This window comes from Nesoenas mayeri (genome assembly GCF_963082525.1).
Source record: "Nesoenas mayeri genome assembly, chromosome: 14".
Classification (NCBI taxonomy): domain Eukaryota; kingdom Metazoa; phylum Chordata; class Aves; order Columbiformes; family Columbidae; genus Nesoenas; species Nesoenas mayeri.
In genome coordinates this window covers 15,064,000-15,085,345 of record NC_137556.1, presented here as the reverse complement: position 1 = coordinate 15,085,345, position 21,346 = coordinate 15,064,000, and the positions used below count along the sequence as shown (strand labels likewise).

Sequence of the window (21,346 nt, the reverse complement as noted above, 5' to 3'; positions counted from 1 at the left end):
TCTGCTCCTTGAGCCTGTGCTGGGCATTTGGCTGAAAGCATCTTGTATTTAATCTGGCTTACAAGGACCTTTCCTTTTCTTCATGTAGTCTTTGTGAACCTCTTCTGGTTCTTTTCAGTTATCATCAAATTCATGTGGAAGGGATTTATCATGAGGTAGATTTACAACATATTTGCCGAAATATTTAGTATTTTTGATCGTGATAAAATAACGGAAATATTAATAAAATATGCATATCCAAGTGTTGCTCTTGTATGCTTTTTGCCTTTTTTATTTTTACTGTTGAAATTATTTCACTATGGTGGATGCACATATGCATAGAGAGAGATATTTTCTGTGTGACAACATTTAAGTAATACATAAGTATAAAAACTCTGGATTCCCAAATATTTTTCTGAACACTCATACTGATATGACTCCATGAATCATAGCAAACTAACACTTGGCACTTTTATTCACGACAATGTGCATTTTTTTAACTATTCACCTTTGTTCAGATCTAATGAAAAGTATATATCCAATCACTGTCATTGAGCCACAGAGAGCTTTCATTGTAAATGATGATAATCTGCAAGAAACAATCAAAACATGACTGTACAGAGCTTTCTTGCCAACAAATTGCTGTCTGGTATGACTGAAACTTAAGCACCACATAAGGAAGAGATTTTCAGCATCTTTTGGGGGGGTTTGGATGCCCATTTTTCTTGCACTTTAATGGGAATTGGATAGCACACATCTTAAGCAACTTGGAAAGTTTTGTTTAAAATGTATAATTTTTTAAATCTTTATGATTTTTATAATATAAGCCTAATTGTTACAGCCTTGATCCAAGACTATTCCTATATTTACACAGTTCAGGCTTTCCAATTCATGTTATCCTTATATAAGTTTAAAAGGTTTTTTACTCTCTACTTTAATTATTTAAAAACAAAACATGAATAAAAAACAACCAACCAACCAGAGAAACCACCACACCCAAACTCAGTGGTTTACAGCGCTTGTCATCTCTTCTGGCTGCTGGCAACTTATCTTTTACGAGTGTTTCTTTGTGGTTTACCAGATCCCCTAAGCTGAGGACAGGAAATTAAGGACAATAGACTAGTACTGGGGGAAAAAAAGGTCATGAAATGGATTGAAGAGGCTGTAAGTGGATATCTTTGCCTTGATTCTTTCTCCTGCCAAGTATCATCATGAGTTGGAACACGCAAAGAGTTTCTGTTCCTCTGTGGATGATATGGTAACCTTGTTCCCAGAGAACTGTAAATTGGAGTGTATAATCTTTTTTTATCTTGCCTTTCTAGATTTTATATCAAAAATACACAGCCTCTTAGAATAATACTTTAAGTCACTGTACTAAGGGAAGTTCGGTGTCTGATGGAGCTGCGTTAGGAAACAGTTGTGGTGACAGCAAACTGGAAGGGTTGGAAGTTGGAGAGCTTTTTAGAAGCTAAGGGTTTGTTCTCATCTTCTTACTAAAGACAAACTAAAAGCAAATTTTCAAAACTGTACTGGATTCTTAATGCTGTTTCACTTAAAATGTTTAAATTCTCGTAGCTTTTCAGCGTGGATGAGTGTTACTGTTGCTTTTCTGGTTTTGTGTTTGTGTGTCTAGTTCTGTATTTTGATACTGATATTGTTACCAAAATTGGAAATATTCTGCCATTTTTTTAAATTCCACTTTTTGTACTTGCCTTTAAAATGTGTTCAGTGCTTATCTACCATGTTTTGGTGAATTTGGCATTGGCGTAGCTTTTGATGAAGCTCTTACTTTCTGTGTCTCATCTGAAACTTGATGGTTAGTTCCTTTGACTCTGTTTCATTTAGTTCATATTTTAAATTATAATAAGCCACTTGAGAGATGAAGAAGCAGGAACACTAGCACTTGGATTTCAGTGCTATCTTGCCATGATTTCTCTGAGAGCTGTAAATTTTTCTTCTCTTTCATTCCTTGGCTTCTCTTCCTACATAGTGGAAAACTGCTTTTGTGTTATGAGGTAGATCTTCACATATTTTCTCAGATACTTATAATGTTTTGTAGATGTTTCTTAGAATATTACATTTTATATGTCTTTCATCTTGCCTGATATTGATAACACAGAAACAGAAATGGGAATTGCTATGATTATAATTGAAGTTTTTCAGCCTCTGTTCACTCACGAGTATTTTCTGGCTTTTATTTTATTACTTCATCTTTCAGCATCCAAATACAACCATGAACTAAAAGAATAGGTGTATACAAAAGTACCTGAATGTTGGAAGGAGAGCCTTCGTTATGCAGTTTTAATTTTCTCTTAATTTTCTCTTTAGGGTGTCACAGTGACTTCTTATTTTCTTTAAATGGCTACCAAAAGACAAAGATTTTGCTCTTTTGCAAAATAGCCTTTTTAAGATTTTGATATTGATGTCAAATCTGGGTAGTCCAAATTCATTTTTATTGCTTTGTATGGTATATACTTGTTAAGGATTTAGTGCAACTATAAACATCTCCAGAACTCCCCGTAGTAGGGATAAACTGTGAATTATGGACTTGCTAGAGTGGGCTATTTCTTTAAGGCAATCTAAACCTCTGTAGCTCTTCATAGAGATTTTATAAAGTAAATCAATGTTTGTTTGTAAAGCTAAACTGAGGAATACTGCTTTGGCAATTGCCTTGTTATTTGCCTTTTCCTGAGCAAATAATACAGAACAGTTAGATGCTTTAAACTGTATTCTTGAGTTTATAACTTCCTGAAAAAGAGATTTAGTTTATGTGGTATAGTACATTCCTTAGTCTGTGAAGATGTAAAAGCAATAATCAATGCTGATTTTAAGGCATTTAACATCTATTCTTCAAGATCTGTGTTCACAAAATTGAAATCCTATTCCCTTATGATGTAAATAGCTAGTACTGATTTTATCTCCTACATCATGGTCTTTCAGTGCTTAAAGCATATTCTACAGACAAGGAAACTGAGGCATATGAATCTGAATTGACTTACTCTGCATCACAGGGTAGTTTGAGATTCACCCCAGCAATTTGATGTCACCATCAGGAATAGGTGCAGGGCTTCTGAGCCAGGGAGCCGTGCTGCCTTTTTATTAAGCTGTGTTTAATTAGGCTGTGTTTTATTTGGCTGTTTTTAACAGGCTGTGATGGCCTGATTTTTGTTTCTCTAGATGAATCCAATATCAGAAACTCTGCCGTGAATCTCTCTGTCTGGAGGCAGGAGGGACATTCAACTTTCTTTTGCCTTTTTAAGCAATTAAGGGTGATGGTGGGTGTCCCAGAAGAGCAGAGCGTAGTACGTGTCTTCAAAAAAGGGAATTTGAGAGGGTGCAACTTGTTCTAGGCTGACCAGGCCAGCTTGGATTCTCAAAGGAGTACTTGAAAAAGTTACTAGGAGTCAGTGTATAATTAAGTGATAAATGCATTTGGGCTACTTGGGGAGTGTGGGTGTAATTTCTTCTTGGACTCACTGACTAGAGTTTCCAACAGGAACAGTAAGCAGCAGACGTTTGGAGTCAGTAAGATTGTTGGTGCTGGCCTACAGGACCTTCTCATAAACAAACTAGGAAAAGACCGATACAAGATCAGTGACTCTCAACTTATTGTTGTAACCACTCCTTGTTTGAAAAAAAATACATACCTTTGCTTTACTGGCTTTAATTTACCATTTTCATCTGAAGGCTACTGCCACCTCTTCACCTCCCAATACATCTAGTAGAACACCCCAGATTCCATCCCAGGTCACTGACTGCATCCCAGAACAGAAGAAGCTGTAGAAGGTCCCAGCTCTGTGCTCCGTGTCTCACACAGAACCTATGGAAAAGGTGGTAGAGCAAGTCATCATCAAGGGAAAAATTTCTCACGGAAAGAGTTATCAGTCTTTGGAACAGGCTGCCCAGGGCAGTGATGGAGTCACCATCCCTGGAGGGGTTTAAAAGGCGTTTAGACAGGGTTCCCAGGGACATGGTTTAGTGCTAGAGTTAACTTATGGTTGGACTCAATGATCTTGAAGGTCTCTTCCAGCCAAAATGGTTCTGTTCTATCTCTGGTGTTAGCTGCCCTATTCCACTGAAAGGTGTACTATAAGAGTGTGCTTTCAAAAATGGAAAGTTGTTTTATGTAGTGTTCCCCAAGGATTGATAATAGGTCTGGTGTTATCCTATATCATAATTTATGCATTGGTTCATTAATCAGAGTGTGCTTCCTAAATGCACTGAGAGGGCCTGCAATTAGGGAAATGCAGTATCTCCCATGTATCTTGCCTTCACTAAAGTGTTTGGTGTAGGGAAGAGGAAGAATAGGGATTAGTACCAGAACTTTTGGTAGAGTTTTATTGGGAATTGAGTTTATCAGTAGCTCTGTGAATTGGCCCTTAGTTTTTCTGTGCTCTGTTTCTCCTATGGAGATTTTCATAGGGAATTTGTAACAGTTTGGTTTTTATCTTGTGAAGAATTGGGCAGATAAATACTACAGAAGTTAAGTGACCAGATATTGTGTTGAAAAGATAGATACAAGTAGGGGTAAGCTTCAGATAATTTATTTCAATATGACAGATGATGGATTTTTTTAAAAATGAATATATTTGTTACAGTATTAGAAAAATGTTTTAATCTCTTGTTCAGGAAAAAGAATGGCATGTTTTTGTAGCATTTTCTGTCTCACAAATGGAAAATCCTAAGACATGACAGAAATACATTTATAGTACAATGCACTGCTACTCTGAGTTTTTGCACTGCACTTGTCAAAAAGAGGAAAATGTGTTACAAAATCTCACTCTTGTTTGGTCTGGTTTCTTTGTTTTTATTGTAGTGTTACAAATCTTAAATACCGGGGAAGATGTGAGCCCGTGATTTCAAGAACTCTTCAGTTTCTAAATGACATTTCTGTTGGATATCCTTTTTATTGTATACGCCATAACGTATTATTTGAAAATATTAAGGTAAAAATTCATATGTGATTTTTATTGTTTCATATGCCACATTTTTAAGCCAATTAGGTTATTAATATTTCTTCTTCTTGGTGTATCGTTTTCTGTGCACAGATTTTAAAAGGTGTGCTTATTTCCACCTACTTTTTATCAACAAAAGAGAACCCATAACGAGTTGCTTATGGTTGTCTGTCCCCTTCCTAATATTCTTGAAGTCAATACCACTGATGAATCAACAATATTGAGGATTGATTCTGGTAACAGTTGAGAACAGGACAGGTTTTACTTTGAGAATGGGTTAGTTAAGATATGAGGCACATCTTAGATTTGAAACACAAGCCTCTTGATGTGTTTCATTGTTGCCCAATTCTAAGCTCCTCACTGTATCGTGTGGGATTTTTGTCTGAGCTCAAGGAGTTTTGTGAAATTCTTACCTAAATCATGGTTGCTAACTTGCTATCCATTGCAAACATTTTGCATCTTATCCTAAATTCACTTATAAGCTGGAGAAGGACGTTTGCTCTTTGAATTTTCAGTCAATTGAGCAAGAAGATTTTTAAAAAAATATATAGTACCTGTTTTTGATGTGACACAATCTTTAAAGGTATATGACAGATAATAAACCACCAGAGCTCATAAAAACATGCAATATAGAAATCCTTCTCTATTTTAAAATAAAAACAACCTTTCAGTAATTTTCTAGAGAAGATTGTTAGACAAGCAGAGGGGAAGGCACCTGGAATATAACAATTGGTATCATTTTATTTCTCCATAGAACTCTAATCGTATAAGAAGAACTTTAATATATTTCCTTGGGTTGAAAGATGAGTGTGGGTTTCCACATTCCGTAAGTGAATTTTGTTTAATGAAAATCATACAATGTGTACTTCTATATGTTTACTTGAAATACCATTAAGTGGCTAACTTGATATTTTAAATATGCGTGTGTTTATGGTCTCATGGCATCACAGAAACAGGACTGGAAAGGACTTGAAAATGAAACATTACTAAGGAATTTGACAAAAACAGAAGGGAGACATTTATTTCATTGATAAGATGTATGGAGAGACTAATGAGCTCTCTCCTCTTTTATACTATATACTTATTGCTTCACTAGATTTCAGAACACTTCCAAAATAACCAAGAAATTTAACATAGTACACCGAACTTATAAGTCCTTGCTTATTTACTTATGTACATATACTTGCTGAAATAATCAGCCTCATATTACTATTGAAGCCAACAAGCATCCAGCATTTCATGTCTTGTGGCGGCTTTCAAAGGCATCTGTTCATGTGGTAGCTCTCAAAAATGAGGGTCAGTATAAACCACTGGTGCCAATAATACTTTTCCGAGGCTGGAATGTCTGCATAGTTCGAGGTTTGAAATTATATTTGCAGTAAATGAGTTTCTGCTCATGAAATAGGTAAATAATATCAGGACCTAGAAAGGATTAAAAAGTACATATTTAACAACCGAAGTTCTCCAGAAGAGTAGATTTGTGATGAAATTGTGGGGTTTTTCTTTGCAGGAACTTGTGAACTGTTGCAAGAGCAGTTGCAGGGCCCTCTGGATATAAAGCAGCACTGCCTGCATAAATATACATCTGAAACATCCATGTGAAATGGTTAAAAACTAGTAAATAGAGAGATTAACGAAAAACATAAATAGCGAAAATGCATTCAATGACTTTTGGATGGAAATACTTCAAACAAAAATGCCGAGAACAGTAGCTTAGATGGGTGGGGTTGTACAAAGCTTTAATGCTGGTTCACTTCACCGCGATGTTGTATTAGTTAAGTTTAAAATTGTGTTCCCTGGCAAACCATAAAAGATTTCAAAAGTATTAGACACCCACTTTTGTGCTGGAATTTAATATGCAACTTTTTATTGGAAAATAATCGTCCTTGTCTGGCAAAATCCACCATGCAATATTTCTGTTAGTAGGCATAATGCAATAAAGACTGGGAGGGCTATTTATCACTACAAATTTTGAGGATTTCAGGATTCTTTTTATTATTTTAATATATTTCTTTGGTATTAAATCAGAAAAATGATAAATTACACCTGTCGAGGCTGTTTTTCCTTTTTCCCAGAAAATGATGTACAACCCAATTTCACTGGTCATTTTGGCTTTTAAAGATATGTATTTTTTTCCTATAAAAACTCTACCAATAGTTTTTTTTTAATAATAATACTGAAGTACTTTTTATTTCAAACATATGAAGTAGTTTATAACTACTTCCTGGCATTGCAAACTTTGGCCTTTTCACATTATATTAGGGGTTTTTTTAAAGGCATTAAGTATATATTGCTTTGAAAGAAATAGTGTATTGGTAAGATGCTGGATCCAGTGGATCAATTTTCAGTATTTGATATAGATTAAATTGTGGCTAGCCTGAAAGGTTAAAATAATAATTTATTTAATTTCAGTGCTTTACGTCAATCAGCTTCTATACGTCATAGAAATTGGTATTTTTCTTTTTTTTAATATGGATAAGTATCTTTTTTCTAAAGGATAATCTAGAATTAAAAGCATACCTTAATTCCAGCAACTATACTGTAAAATGGGGTGGGAAGAAAAAACATGAGACAGTATTAACAACAAAGGCAACAAATGAGTGGAGCTGGTGTCATGGTTTACATTACTTTCACAATTATTCCAGGTTTGCATATTTCGAAATATATTAGCCCAATTTGATTTCAAAGCTCAGTTATTTGAATTATAAATCATTATGTCCCTCCTAGCTGATCAGTCGTGAAATATCTTTGAATTCATTTACATAATGGAATATGTTAGTCATTCCTTTATGTCTTTGAAGCCATAGTGCTCCCTCATGCACATTTAGTTCTTTCTAATAATTAACTTTTCCACTGTATATTTTGGTAGCAAAATCACTACAGTTTCATTGTTGTTTTGTACAATGACTTTGGGTAAGATATTTATAGTCTCTCAAAAATTCTTTATCCGTGTCTTTGTTAGCTTTATGTTATGAAAGGCTCTCCCTTGTAACAGAGAAAAAAACAAAACTATGGAGCTTTGCAATATAAAACCAGCTAATGCTATATCAATTGTTATAGATTGACAAAGGAACATAATCTTAAAACTGGATTAGGAGGTTTTCTAATAGCAGCTATAAAATCTATTCTTACAATTTTAACTGTTTAAAAAGAATTTAATCCATTTAAAATGAAAAGGGAAATTGTTTGTTCCCATAAAAGTAATCAAGCTCTTCAATCAATTATGTGCAGGAATGGCAGAGTGAAGCAAGCAGCAAAGACTGAAAAAAAAATGGTAACAATAATAAGTGTTACATGGGCAGTGGTTTGTAAGATCTTCTGTGTTTGTACAGGACTGTAGGCACTGTTGTACAGTCTAAAGTTATGCAGTCGTAGTAATTATTTCTTAAAGAATTTCAGTGCCAGAGAACAGAAGTGTTTGGTAAACTAACGAGTCCAGGTTTTATAGTATTCCTTGTAGAATGTACAAGCCCATAAGTCTTTTCATTCATTTGATACCTTCAATGCCGATAAGTGTTTCTGGGGTTTAATTTTTTCTATGGCATTCCTTAAAAAGTGTATTAGTATATTTGGATACCACAAAGCCTTTTATATCCCAATTTTATGGATGTGGAACTGAGACAGTGAAATTTAACTGACTTGTGGAAAGTCATGCAGCAATTTTATCTCAAGCAAAGGAGAAGGAGGAGTCGGAAAGTCCAGGCTGTTCCTTTGGCCGTTCTCTGGCACCTTTTTTGCAAACATCCCTTGGGACAGCAATTCCTTCTGTAATAAAGCTCACCAAGATATCATCATGGCTCTTTCTGGAATACACAGGATTATCTCCTTTGCCCAGCCCAAGTGTTCGAATCATACGATACAGGGAATTAGTGTGTGCTCGTGTTATTAACAATGCTCATAGTTAGGAAAGGATTCATGTTGTGAAAACAGTCTTAACCATCTAACCTTTAAGATCTTCTGGAACATAGTTTTTGCAAACTCAGGTTTTGACTTAATATGATCTCTCATGTTTTTTAAAAGAAACCTTAAGAAAAATACTACATTTCATCAGGTGTAACTGCCTAATAAGTCATGCCAGAATATGCCACCTGTAGAATAAATACAATCCGGGAAATACGTTGCTGTGTCATTTAGCGTGTGTCTCCCTGGGAGCCTTTGGGGACAAGGAGGTGCAAATGGACTCAAGCTTATCCCACCTCAGCCCAATGCGGTGGATTGACCGGAGCCCTTCGTGCTTCGTTCATGCTTAGCCTAGTCAATTAGATTCGCTTTGTGTTTTATAAGGTTGAAGAAATGGGGATTTCAGTGGAAATATCTGTAGATACATCCAAAATTCCCAGCTATACCACCTTCTTATGGCCTTCGCTCTGGCTCTGAGACTCTTTATGTTCTTAGAAATTTCTGTTCAGTTCTTACATATCTGAAAATATTTTGGTTAGGTGTTTAAAATCACTTAGTATGTATGAGGTGTATTTTTTTTCTGTTGTAACTGAAACAAATTAGATGTGATTTTTGTTGGTCTGGAAGATCACCTCTGATTTTGAGGCCATTACTTCAGAGCTGCTTAGAGCTGCTGCCAGCCCCATCGCCAAGTGCCAGTCTTCTTCAACACAGGCAGTTGCAAGACCTCTTCTTTTTTTAAAAAACACATGCAGATGACATTGGTCTCTCTGGGAAAAAAAACAGTGCCATTTATTATCAGAAAATCCCCATTTAATTATAAAAGTCACTTAGTTCATTCATCTCTTTTGTGACTAGAATATATGTCATGCAAAGTAATTTCTTTAATTAATAATAGATTCTGGTCTTTAATGTTCTAAAGAACATCTCTGGGACATACATTTCTAGATGAAATTCGGATTTTTTTTGATGTACATTTTTTGTTGCTTCGGTTAGAATTTTTTACTCACTAAACATTCTCAAAAGCTTGTACAACCTGATAATGTAATTGTGATGCTGCAAGGCTGATTTTTCCTTAACACCAGCTACTTATGGTCTCCTGAAAAGGCTTGTGAAAATAGAGGCTGTGAAATTCATGCTTCAGAATCACACAGTAAGTTTTCTTATTATGGTAACAAACATTCTGTGTAGTGTGTTTTGTAGAACACACTAACTTTTCATACGCTTCTGTTTGACCAGAGTAAGCACTTCCCTTTCCTGGGCATCGGTGGTGAGTGCGGGCTCAGTGACCTGCGGTGCCGGACGGTGTTCTACACGGCGCTCACGCGGCTGCTCATGGTGGATTTAGGTAAGGTCGTCCTCCCGTGCCCCTGAGACACCTCGCTGTTCTGTGTAATACTATGTTTTTTGAACGTTAATCAGTCAATCAAACAGCAGCTTAATTGTACAGTAAGTATGTTATAGTTGCTATTTGAATCACTGCCGATCGACTTCTGAGATTATGGCATTAAGCAATAACCCTGTATTTATTTGTTGTCTTCTGTTGGAGAAATAAGCAGGATGAGCCGACTTTTTGCACAGAAGCACTTTTTGTATTAACTATGAGAACTTACCTGAGTAAGCATTTTGCATTTCTAGGTGAGATCCTGATTATGGCAGAACCTTCCAGCTTACAGTAGAAGGTTTTCTATTTCACCTCTTCATACAAGTTCCCAATACACAAAGACTCCGTGTTTTAACAAACACTGACAAGAGCTCTGCAATTCAACCAGCAATACTTAAGCCTGCACTTGGGCTTATCTTTTGAGCTGTCCCTTGGAAATGAGAGTGGTTAGACACGTGTAAAACCAAGTGCATGCTTTAATAGCGAGATGTGATGAAGGGTTCAGTCACTTTGAATCCTCTCACTGCCCTTAGCAATACTTTTGTGTCCCGATTTCCAGCCCTCGCACAAGGACTTAACCAGGTAACGTGTGTGCAGAAGAGATTGACGCTGTCATAGGCAACGGTGGTTGTTTCTGTCCTTGCTGACGATGGGTGCCTGTACTGGCTACTGCTGAGCAGAGCTGGAAACAGTCAATTTTGAGGCAAGACCGAACCACATTCATCAGCGTTTTCTTAAAAAATGGCAACTGTGAGCTGGACCTGCTTTCCTTGCAGTAAACTGTGTTCAGCACTGCCTCAGTGTTGTATCACATAAGCAATAGGTACGTTTTCTAATATAAAATGGGTTACACATGCAGTTTCAGTAACTTTTCCTACGGGGGGGAAAAAAAAAGGAAAAGGATTTGGTAAAAACAAGCTCACAGGTGCTAAAAATTAATCTCTAAGCAGAGGTTGTGTAAATATGTGTCAGGCAAAATTCAGGCACGTGACTTACAATGGGCGGCAAGCTGATCGAGGTCGTTGTGATTCCTCTGTTTAAAAGCTCTACAAGATCTTAAGTGATTAGGAATATAGGGGGAAAACAAACATAAGTGTTTGGGCTATTGCTCTTTGTGTCCCTAGTGGAGTAAATTTGGGTTTGAACTGGTAGAAAAGCACACCTAGAGACACAAACAGATACAAGTCGTGTTTTACGGCGCAAATTTTAAAAGTAAGGCATCCACAAGCCGTCCTTTCTGTGTGTTTGTGCAAGCATCAAATGGCAGCATTCTTACCTGATGGATTCAACTATGCAAACGGGTATTTTTAGACTAAAATGCATTGTACTGACTGTTATTTTTGTTTTTTCCAAATTATACGAAGAACTTTATATATAATCCTTTTATATGAACAATAAACGATTTGCATGGAATCCAGAATTTAAATGTATTTTATTGGTGGTTGTGGTTTTAAGTATTTGTTTGATGTAGAAATATTTTTGGAGATTACTTAAGTACAATAAATTCAGAATATTAATATTTTAAACAATGTAATGTTGGAATGACTGGCGAAAGTTAATTGTAGTAGGAAAAAATCAGCAATGTATTAATTGGTATTTGCTTCAAAATGCACTTTGGCTTCTGTTGAATTACTTTAACCTTATATGAATATAATTAGGCACTGAATCCCATATGTGCCCCAGATTGAGTTGTAAATATTTTTTTGTCATTTAGAATTGCAACATTTTGTCCAAAATTTCTAAAGTAAACCGAATATTCTTTCGTGTGAAGTTATAGTAACCAAAACTAATACAAGAACATCTGTAAAAGTTAGGTTTAAATCAAAGTTTTTACTAGGATTAATAAATTTTAATCACGTTTTCTTTTGCACTACCAAAAGGAATAGATCTAAGCTGTGTAAAATAGGCTCAGGAGGTATTTGGCATGATTTGTCAGGGTCCTGCGTTAGCAGGTGTCTGTGCTCATGCTCCGTGCCTCACCACATGAGGCAGGTTTCAATGACTGCTGCTGTAACCCGCATGCACATCTGCCAGAACTTACACGTGAGGCTTCTCTTTTCTTTCAAATGACATCGTAAGGATGTGTACACATAGTTTGCATTAAGAAATGAACAATTTACTATGGTAGATTTGTTTAGGATAGTTTCTTCCTTATTAATCCTGTACTCTTCCTGGGTTATGAATGTGGCTTGTACAGGAATGCGAAAGAAGTGTGAAGGCAGTAATTCGTGTTTCCTTTCTAAAACTTATAAATTATTTTATTAATCGGGCAATACTGTATAGGATGCTAACAGTATATTCTTTCTTCATTGCCTATGCTGAAGTTTAAAACAGAAAGAGCACATAAGATTTCCCCTTACCCTGTTTACAGAATGAGTTGGTTGGTCATTCAAGTGTTGGTCCCAGTCAGCATTGGACATTCTAGTAGTTCTTTGGTCTTCTCAACTTCTTAAAAAGTATGCTTGAGAGTCTACCTTTGGGAAGGCTTCGTCTTGAATTTGGCTGTGTATATAGTATCTTAATGGAGTTCCTCTTCTAATGATACACAGCGCTCTAGAAGAAGTGAACTCTTACTTTTGCCATGTTGTGATAATTCACATTTCTCCGGAGAACTCTATAAATAGCCAGTGAGCCCTGATCTTGCATAAGGCAGAATCCGAATTACTTCGTGAGACTCTATGCTGGCATGGGACAATACCAGAACTGGGCTTTTCCTAAAGGATTGATCTTTTGATATTTTTATGCTCTGGGGAAAATCTGATAAGCAATTAAAAGGAGAAAAGCATTAGGATACGCAATGCATATAGAAACAGTTTAGCTTCTAGGAGGATAAGAGGAAGCCGACGCTGGTCAAGCAAAGAGATTGGGAGCAGAGAAACTCGTGCTGTGTTGGAACAGGATGCACATCCCAGATTTGGCCCCTTACTTCGCTCCTATAAGAAAGTTCTTGAGCATGGATTGTGATTTGAAGTCTGTGTAACTGGGGCTGACCAGTGCAGTGGCAGTAATTTACTGAAAGTATTTCCTTTGCTTTTAAATAAATGTGGAAAACTGGGCACAAAAGGCCCGTGGTACAGGTAGCAGTTCAGGTCACAAGGGGAAGTATTCAGAACTGAGGAAACGCCATCATTAGGATTGCCTCTGCAGCTTTCTTTCCCTCTCCATTGTAAATATTTACATTGTTAGGAGGCAGTTTTAATTGCAGGATCACAATTATTCCTCTCAGAGGATATTTGCCTCTTTCTGTTCAGATGTGTCATCCTAGCTTAATGAGGAGCTACTGGGTATTTTGAATTTTTGTGTGTGTGCATTGTCAATCTGGATTTAAGTGTCAGTCCACACTTTGCTTTCTATTGTGACTGTTCTTCCTGGCCTTTTACTGTTGCGCTAGGGTGAGTGATGGGGTCTGCACAGTATCCCTAGGGACAAGAGGCTGGAATTAGGCCCATTTTACAGGTGGGTATGTGAAGTGTAGAAGCTAAACTGTAAAGCTCAGCCTAATTCTGCACAACTAGTTTGGCACACAAAAGATTCCTCCAAACTCCTAACCTCAGTTGCAACTTAGTTTGCCAGACTTTGCTGATGAAGAGGGAGGGAAGCCCTATAGCAAAGAGCTCTTTAAAGAACATAAATTAAGTTCCTACTCTGAATTACTCTCAAGGGGAATCTGCATGCAAGAGGCAAGCTGCCCTCATTAAGGGCCCGCAGATAAGTAACGTGAGTACCAATCCTCAAGCAAATTGCCATTTCTAAGAAGTTGTTGTTTAGAGTTACTTGTTCAGCATCATGACAAAAACAATCCAGACTTCCCGGTTATCTAAATGAGACAATCTCTTTTTTTCTCTACCCTACCACAATATCTTGGTTCTTTTACTCTAAATTCACACCTGAAAAAAATGAGGCAATAGTGTTATACAAATAACTCCAACACACTCCAGATGTTTCTCCGTGGCAGCTTCGTTCCGTATACTAAATAGGCAGGAGGTAGCAAAAAAAAATAGCATATGATCATAAATGTTAGTGATTTAAACATCATACTACAAACTACACAGGTGAAAGGCGCTAATTTATCATTGCTGTTTTAAATTTAACATTTTTTGACTGTTGAGTCTTGACTTTCTTATGTGAATATTCTTCTAGGGTACTGCAGAAATGCTGTCAGCTTAACAGAGAAAACAGAAATATGAAAAGGAGACAAATGTGAAAAGCAGAGGTGTGCCAATCTCAGATACAAGTTGTTTGCGATCAACAATTTGTCTTTGTTTATAGCTCAGTAAAAATATGTCAAACCTCAGATTTTTGTTCCTATAGGTTATATGAAACTTCCGATGATGTCAGTGAGACCTTTCTATAAAGGCTGAAGAGACTGACCCTGCCAAACAAGCGTCAATATTATGTGATGCTTTTGCTGTTTTGGTTTCTTTTCCTGTAGGTGAAGATGAAGAAGAGTTTGAGAATTTCATGTTCCCCATCACAGTTTCATTTGAAAGTGTGACTCGGATATTCAACAGTGGTTTTGAACAAGAAGAAGCAAAGGTAGGTTTATTTCAATTATGGGGAAACAAATTATTGATGGGAAAAACTAATAGTGGGGCAAGCATTTAACAACAAGCTTGTCCTGTCTTCTGTCTCTCTTGGCATGTATTCTTATATTTATATCTGTATACAGATATATATTTAGGAATGTAGACAGTAGAATAACAAACACTACAAATGACTATCCTAAATAAACTTTGTACAAAGATTTTTATAAAGGCCTTGGGATTTTTCAGTACTTTGCATATCTGGTGACCCCATTTGATCCCCATTTATAATCAAAGCGACAAATCTGTCTCCAGTGATAGCTTTTCTGTTTCGTGTGTAATATTCCCCTTTGCCATGCAAGTATCCTGTTTGTGTATATTAACATATTTATTTGGGGGTATGAGGAGACATGTTGTAACACACTTGATAAAACACTGCTGCTTTAAAGTATTTTTTCAAACAAGAATTTATTATATAAATCAGGACTTTATTAAATGGCTGGGCATATATGTATAAATAGGAACTGGTCTTGAAGTATTGCACCCTTAAACTGAACAAAGTGATTAGGATAACTGATAGCTAAATAAGGTTTTTATGTGCCTGTGGGAGCCATATTAGGATTGATTTGACAAGTCAGTTCAGCTGTGGCAACAGTCATAATATCTAACACAACATTATGTTTTATTAGTAAAATCCTTAAGTGTAGCAAGCTGTTTGTGTCAAAACAACAGTATATTTTAGGGAAGGAAAAGACTTGCTAGATAGAAGCTACATCATCAGGAATGATAATATATTAGAGCACTCTTGCATTAAAGAGATCCCCTTCTCCCGTCACTGAATAAATAGTTAACAATGCACACTGGAGCTCTCGCTGTAGCTACACAGGGTAATTTCGAAGAAACCCTAACAGTAATTTTTAATTTGCAATGTGATGGAAACTTAAATACTACGTCATCGTATTTATCCACTTCCTTTCATAAGAAAATAACAGCTATGCTAGAAAGATTTAGTAAATAATTTGTCTGAGTGCATCTCTGACATTACCAGAAGATGCACAATTCAATATAATAGCTTGAATTAAGCTTAATATTTTTTTAAATAGAACTTAAAGCTATTTCAACGATTACTTAATTCTAGCTTCCTCATTTGTTGTTGCTTTATGTATTTAATTTTAATAACTTTTCATTTATTAAATAGGCACAGTTCAGATGCAGTTCATCTGTCTTGGATTCACCTCTCATATTTTCAAGTTACAAATCCTAAAAATCAGAACAATTAGGTCATTTGATAGCACTACCCTCTCTATGGGAAACTGTATTTGTTGTATGTGAGGATTCAGTTTATTAAAATAATTTTGCCATTGTCCTGTCTGGTTTGCTTGACACCACCTTAGTAGAGAAATTTTAATGGAGTGCCAGTGATATATTCCTAAACTAGCAAGTTCTTAACGACCCTGGAAAGCGACTGCTTGATTACACTTTAACGGTATTTGCAAATAAAATCACAAGTAATTAAGGGGAAATCTCCAGGCTTTTGAGCAAGTTTGATGCATGATAACTGCCTGATTCAGCTTCATCTAGAGTAATGCTGTGTAGACAAGAGCTACTGAGATCAATAGCAACATAATGATAGTGGCAGAATTAAGTGAGTAACCTGAGAACTGTGTCTTCAGAATGCATGCAGCTGCCACCAGGCAGGGCCACACAGTGCACTCCCGCTTCCGTCCTAAATGTTCATCAAAAGACGCCCTGCAGGAAAATGGAGTTAGATGCTCTTTATTGCTGATCGTGTCTCTTGCCACATTTATCAGGGAAATTGGATTAGCAGTTGGCAGCTGCAGGTAGACAAGGTTCTGCAGTGATTAAATATGCAGCTTGGCTGCATTTGTTGTGACAGACCTTTAGTAAATTCTACTGTAAGCACCATCTGTCTAATTTGTATAAAGAAAACTTGGTGCTTTAAGCTACTGATAAAGGACTGAATCTGTTGCTTTATCATAAACAAAACTTTTGCTCTAAATTCTCTTAAGCATAATTTATTAGGTTAAAGCTATTTTTCTATCATGATGAATAAATAATACATGCAAAAGTGCTTTCAGGTACTTCATTTTGCAAGTACTGCAAACAAAAACAGTTCAGTTCTTCAATAAAATGCTTAGTATTCCGATCCACAGGGAGATGACACTGTGAAAATATCACTATGAAAATGGTCCAGGACTGCCAAATTCATTTAATTTGTGGGTTTTACTAGGACTTTCTAACTGGCTAGGGGTTTCTTTGTTTTTTAATATTTCTGAAATACACCATTGAAAAACAGTCACAACAAGGGAGCCCTTTCTTTTTAAGATACATTTGTAATCATTAAATCTGCATACAAAACATATGTTTAGCTTTCTTTTCCAGGGAGATCAAATATAATTGAGGATGGCTTAAGTAATTATGCGCTTTGCTTTCCTTTCCTTTTTGCTGTTGGTTTTGGGTTGTTCCTTCTTCCCATTTTTTCGTTAATAGGAAAAAATGTCCAGTATTAAAACTGCAGCTAATTTTCTCCTAAGAATTTCAAGGTTTCTCTTGACAATCCAGTTAAGTAATATATGGACGGGGCAGCCGGAATCTCAGTAGCACTTTGTTTATAGTTGTGACATCATCAGATTTGCTAGAAACGCATGAAAAAAGGGATGTGAGGAAAAAGCTGTTAAATAGCAACATGCTATCTTTAGCCGGTTTGTAGAAACTCCATGCTGTTAAATTATTTAAAATCCTTGATTTTCAGCTTGCACACATTAAAAGTTTTCACACTAAGTGCCAAATGTTGCAAACAGCACTTTAACAGAATGATTTTGCTTTGATCCCTGTAGCAGTTCCTGAATAATTTATCACAGGTTATTGCCTTAATTCTGGAGAGGGATAGAGCAATAAAGGCAGATGAAAACACTCCAGTTGAAACACCTTGGGGCCTGCTCATTCCTCTGACACGGCTCTTTTGTTGGAACTATTTAGAGGTTATTAAGACGTGTCTCCAGAATTAAGAGTATGCTGTAAGGATGAAGACAGCCATCTTAATTCTAAAGACAAAGCGCAATGACCCTTCACCTTTTTTTTCCTTTGTTGTTATTATATAGTAGAATTATGAGGGTAATATTATAGCTGCACCCAGTAGTGCCACTGTAGTTAAGGGTCTGTCAGACTTTCCATTACAAGCCCTGTTTTGGGGGTGGGTGGCGTGAGTCGTCTCATCTGGTTTAAATTGTGTTAGTCAGACACTTGGCACATGTTGGCAAGTCGTAGGGTTTGCTCTCTCAGTATTGAAATTTTCCGCTCCCTTCATTTGAAAAATGGGTTGAAAAATCTTCTTTGGAACTTTGAAACAAAAAAATCTGGATTTCTTTTAAAAATTGCTTTGTTTTAATTTATCTTAAGTAAATCTATCCCTGACATTCAGGGAAGAATATTTCAAAATAGAAATTTGAACAAAATTGTTTCTTTGGTAAGAAAAGCAATGTATAAAGCCCCATGCCGCTGACAAGCTCCTCTTGCAATGTTTCTTGTATTTATTGTTCTTCACTTCTCATCTGACTCGTTTTGCAGTTGCTGGTGTTGTTATTAACTGTCACTTTGCCCCAGAAAGGGCTGGTGTTCGGTTGTGTGTTCTTCAAATTACTCTGTTAAGTTTGCAAGGCCCTTTGAATCCCACAGGGTGACAGACAAAAAGTAGATGTCCAGGTATATAGTGTTGTTTGTCACAAGGGCTATTTGAAAACTCATAATGGGCTAAAATTAGTCTGTCTTGGGATTTTAGCATTTTGGGGTTTTTTTCTTACTAAATGTGACTTAAGCAAGCAGGAAATCTGGGCGATTTTTGCACCTATTAGAGTTGAAAGGTATTTTTACCAGTGACCTAAACGGATCAGGACTGATCTCAAGATTCTGTGGGCTATTAAATAGGCTGTTTGGCCATTGCCAACTATAGGCAGTGTTATTTTATAAAGTTGAGTTCCAAGGGATATCTAAACCACCAAGTTTGCTGGGATCTTATAGAACAAGAATCTTATGGTGACTTGTAGACTGAGGTCATTTATTAAGAATAGTGTTGTAAATGGCTTGGGCTTTTTGATAACAACACCTGAACGTAAAGAACAGAACATCAAGAAATGTAGTTTGGGTAGTAGTTGTTCTCCTTTCTTTAGAATTCCAGGTCAAATAGTGTCTGAAATTGCTTGGTGTTTGTGTAGGTTCCCCAAAACCTGAGACTATAGTTTAAAGAATACGCACATAAGCTTTTATTAATAGTTTTTAAAGTCTCACAACCAAACTGTTCCTTAAATATCTTTTCAAAAGAGTGTTTTCCTACAAACAGTTGTTTTTATAAAGACAGAATAAGCATGTTAGAGGAATATGGGTTATTTTCTAAGCCGCGTTGTGCAGAGCGCAGTGAGATGGGAGCTCCTGCTGTCCCAACGCATCCACAAACAAAGGCAAGTTCACGTCGTGCGGGGCCGTGGGTCCCCGTGGTCCCTGCCCCGTCCCTGCCTCTGCAGTCCCGCTCGGCCCCTTTTTTGTGGCTAGAATGGCCAAAGGAACCCAAATCAAATCTGGAAGATTTCCATTTCCTTGTATATATTGTTGCATCTCCGTATCCCTTCAGAAAGAAGTATGAAGTGTTGCTGACGAGTTCTTTCAATTCTTTACGGTTTGCCCACTGTGTCTGCTAAGCACTTATTTTCTGTGTGGACAAAACAACACAACCAAGTGTGAAAATACAGATTAATATAAACCTACAATTTTATATTGCATCTTCTCAGCATTGAATGCTTCCTCTCTAGTGATTTCAGAGTCCCTTTAAAGTTAATGAGAGTTGAGACCTCTGAGCATCTTGCAAGTTCAGGCCATTTCAATGCATGGCAGAAAGGAAATGCAAATCCTAGAATACTCCTAGCAACCGCACCAGTGATTTGCAGAGAGCTCAGTATATCCTTGGATAAACATGTGCGTGCCATCCAAGTCAGGTGGACTATTGGGTCTGGATGTGAAAAGCAGAGATGAGCCCTCGTGTAAGATTACGTTTAGGCATCAACCATAATTTACTCTTTATGTGATCAATTAAAATTAATGTGTGAATCTTACCTTTTATATTTTCAAACACTATAAATATTACACCGTTGTCACGCAGGGGTACATTATTGAAAACTCTGGTTTTAAAGAGAGAACTCTTTACCTTTTTTTTGCCATGCTTCTGTGATTATTTTGCCAGGGTCTGTGGTCTTCTATTATGGTAAAAAAAGTGCAAACCCCACCTGGAACAAACAAATAAAATTTATTAAAACTACTTAATTTTCAAAAAAGAATGTTTAAATCAAAGTAAACTGAAAAGTTTGGTTATATTGTTAAATTTTGGAGTTTTATTGATGTCTATTAATTATCCTGAAAACTTCCTTTTAGTAGGGGCTAATTACCTATGTACAAAATGTTTGGCTGCATTTGAGCTGGAGGGGTTCTGAAACCACATTCAGGCATTAGAAGGAATAAAGAAATTCATCTCAGAACTGATGGTAATACAGAGATTTGCATGTTTTTCTGGGAAAAAAAAGAAAAGGAAAAAAAAAGTTGCTTTTTGAAGAAATCAAACTTGAAAAAATACTTTAAAAAAAAAGTGTTAAAATAACAGCACAATGAGAATCTCAGTGCAACCTTAATTGTAGCTTATTATGAGTATCAGTTAGTCTTACACTTCATTCAAAATATTACAAGCTTAAATTAACGTTTTATTGTTATTGTTACTTTAAATGTATTAATACAGGAAGCACTTTTAAACTTTAATACACGGTATTCATATATTGTGTTTTAATTTGCATTATTCATTAGGATAGCATATTGAATAATCAAGAGCATTTCCTAAGCATTTTGCTAGTGTTAGCGCTATAAAACTTGTGGCAATCTTGTCTATTCAAAGAATCTTTGTGGTTTTTATTAAAAAAAAAAAGAAACAGAGCGAGCCATTTAAACTAATGAATCAAAATCAGATACGCGGCCATTATTGGCTGATTATTACTCCATCTGCTCGGCGCTAACGTGAAAATCAATTACGGTGCCTCTTTCCCACTGACAGCGTCTGCTGGTGGGGCTGGCGCGGGACCTTCGCGGGATCGCCTGCGCGCTCAACACAAAGAGCAGCTACTCCCTGCTGTTCGGCTGGCTGTATCCTTCCTTCCCGCGGGGACAATGCCCGCTCTGTGCGGGGACACCAGGCCCCTCGCATTAGTGGCACCGCGCGGCGCAGCGGGGAACGGGAAACAAAGCTCAACGAGCTCGTGCGCCATCGGCCAAAATTACAGCACAATGGCAACCATGCGGTTAACCGGGGAAGGACCACCGAGAGGTCACTTTTTCTGTGTCGTGTCACACTGCTAATCTAGGAAACGTAGCCAAGTGGTTTTCTTCTCTTCTTAAATCCCAAATGTTTCCATTAAAAAAAAAGCGCTGCATCTTAAACTCCAAACACAATGTACCTACATTTGGTTTAACATCAAAAGTGCTTAAAAAACACTGTACAAGTGCTGTCTGGGGAGATTTCTCTCTCTGGTATGAATCATGTCTTTAATTTAGTC

At 36.7% G+C, this 21,346-nt stretch overlaps 1 protein-coding gene across 1 annotated transcript in view; it reads left to right on the top strand.

Moving 5' to 3' along the window:
- Window positions 1-21,346, top strand: part of RANBP17 (RAN binding protein 17) — a gene marked incomplete at its 3' end in the record, with an annotated part of 147,267 nt that overhangs the window by 79,825 nt on the left and 46,096 nt on the right. The window contains exons 16-20 of the mRNA XM_080353002.1: window positions 4,796-4,890; window positions 9,920-9,987; window positions 10,074-10,182; window positions 14,651-14,754; window positions 20,848-20,936. Coding sequence (XP_080209128.1) covers window positions 4,796-4,890; window positions 9,920-9,987; window positions 10,074-10,182; window positions 14,651-14,754; window positions 20,848-20,936 — 465 coding nt within the window. The remainder of the gene's footprint in view (window positions 1-4,795; window positions 4,891-9,919; window positions 9,988-10,073; window positions 10,183-14,650; window positions 14,755-20,847; window positions 20,937-21,346) is intronic.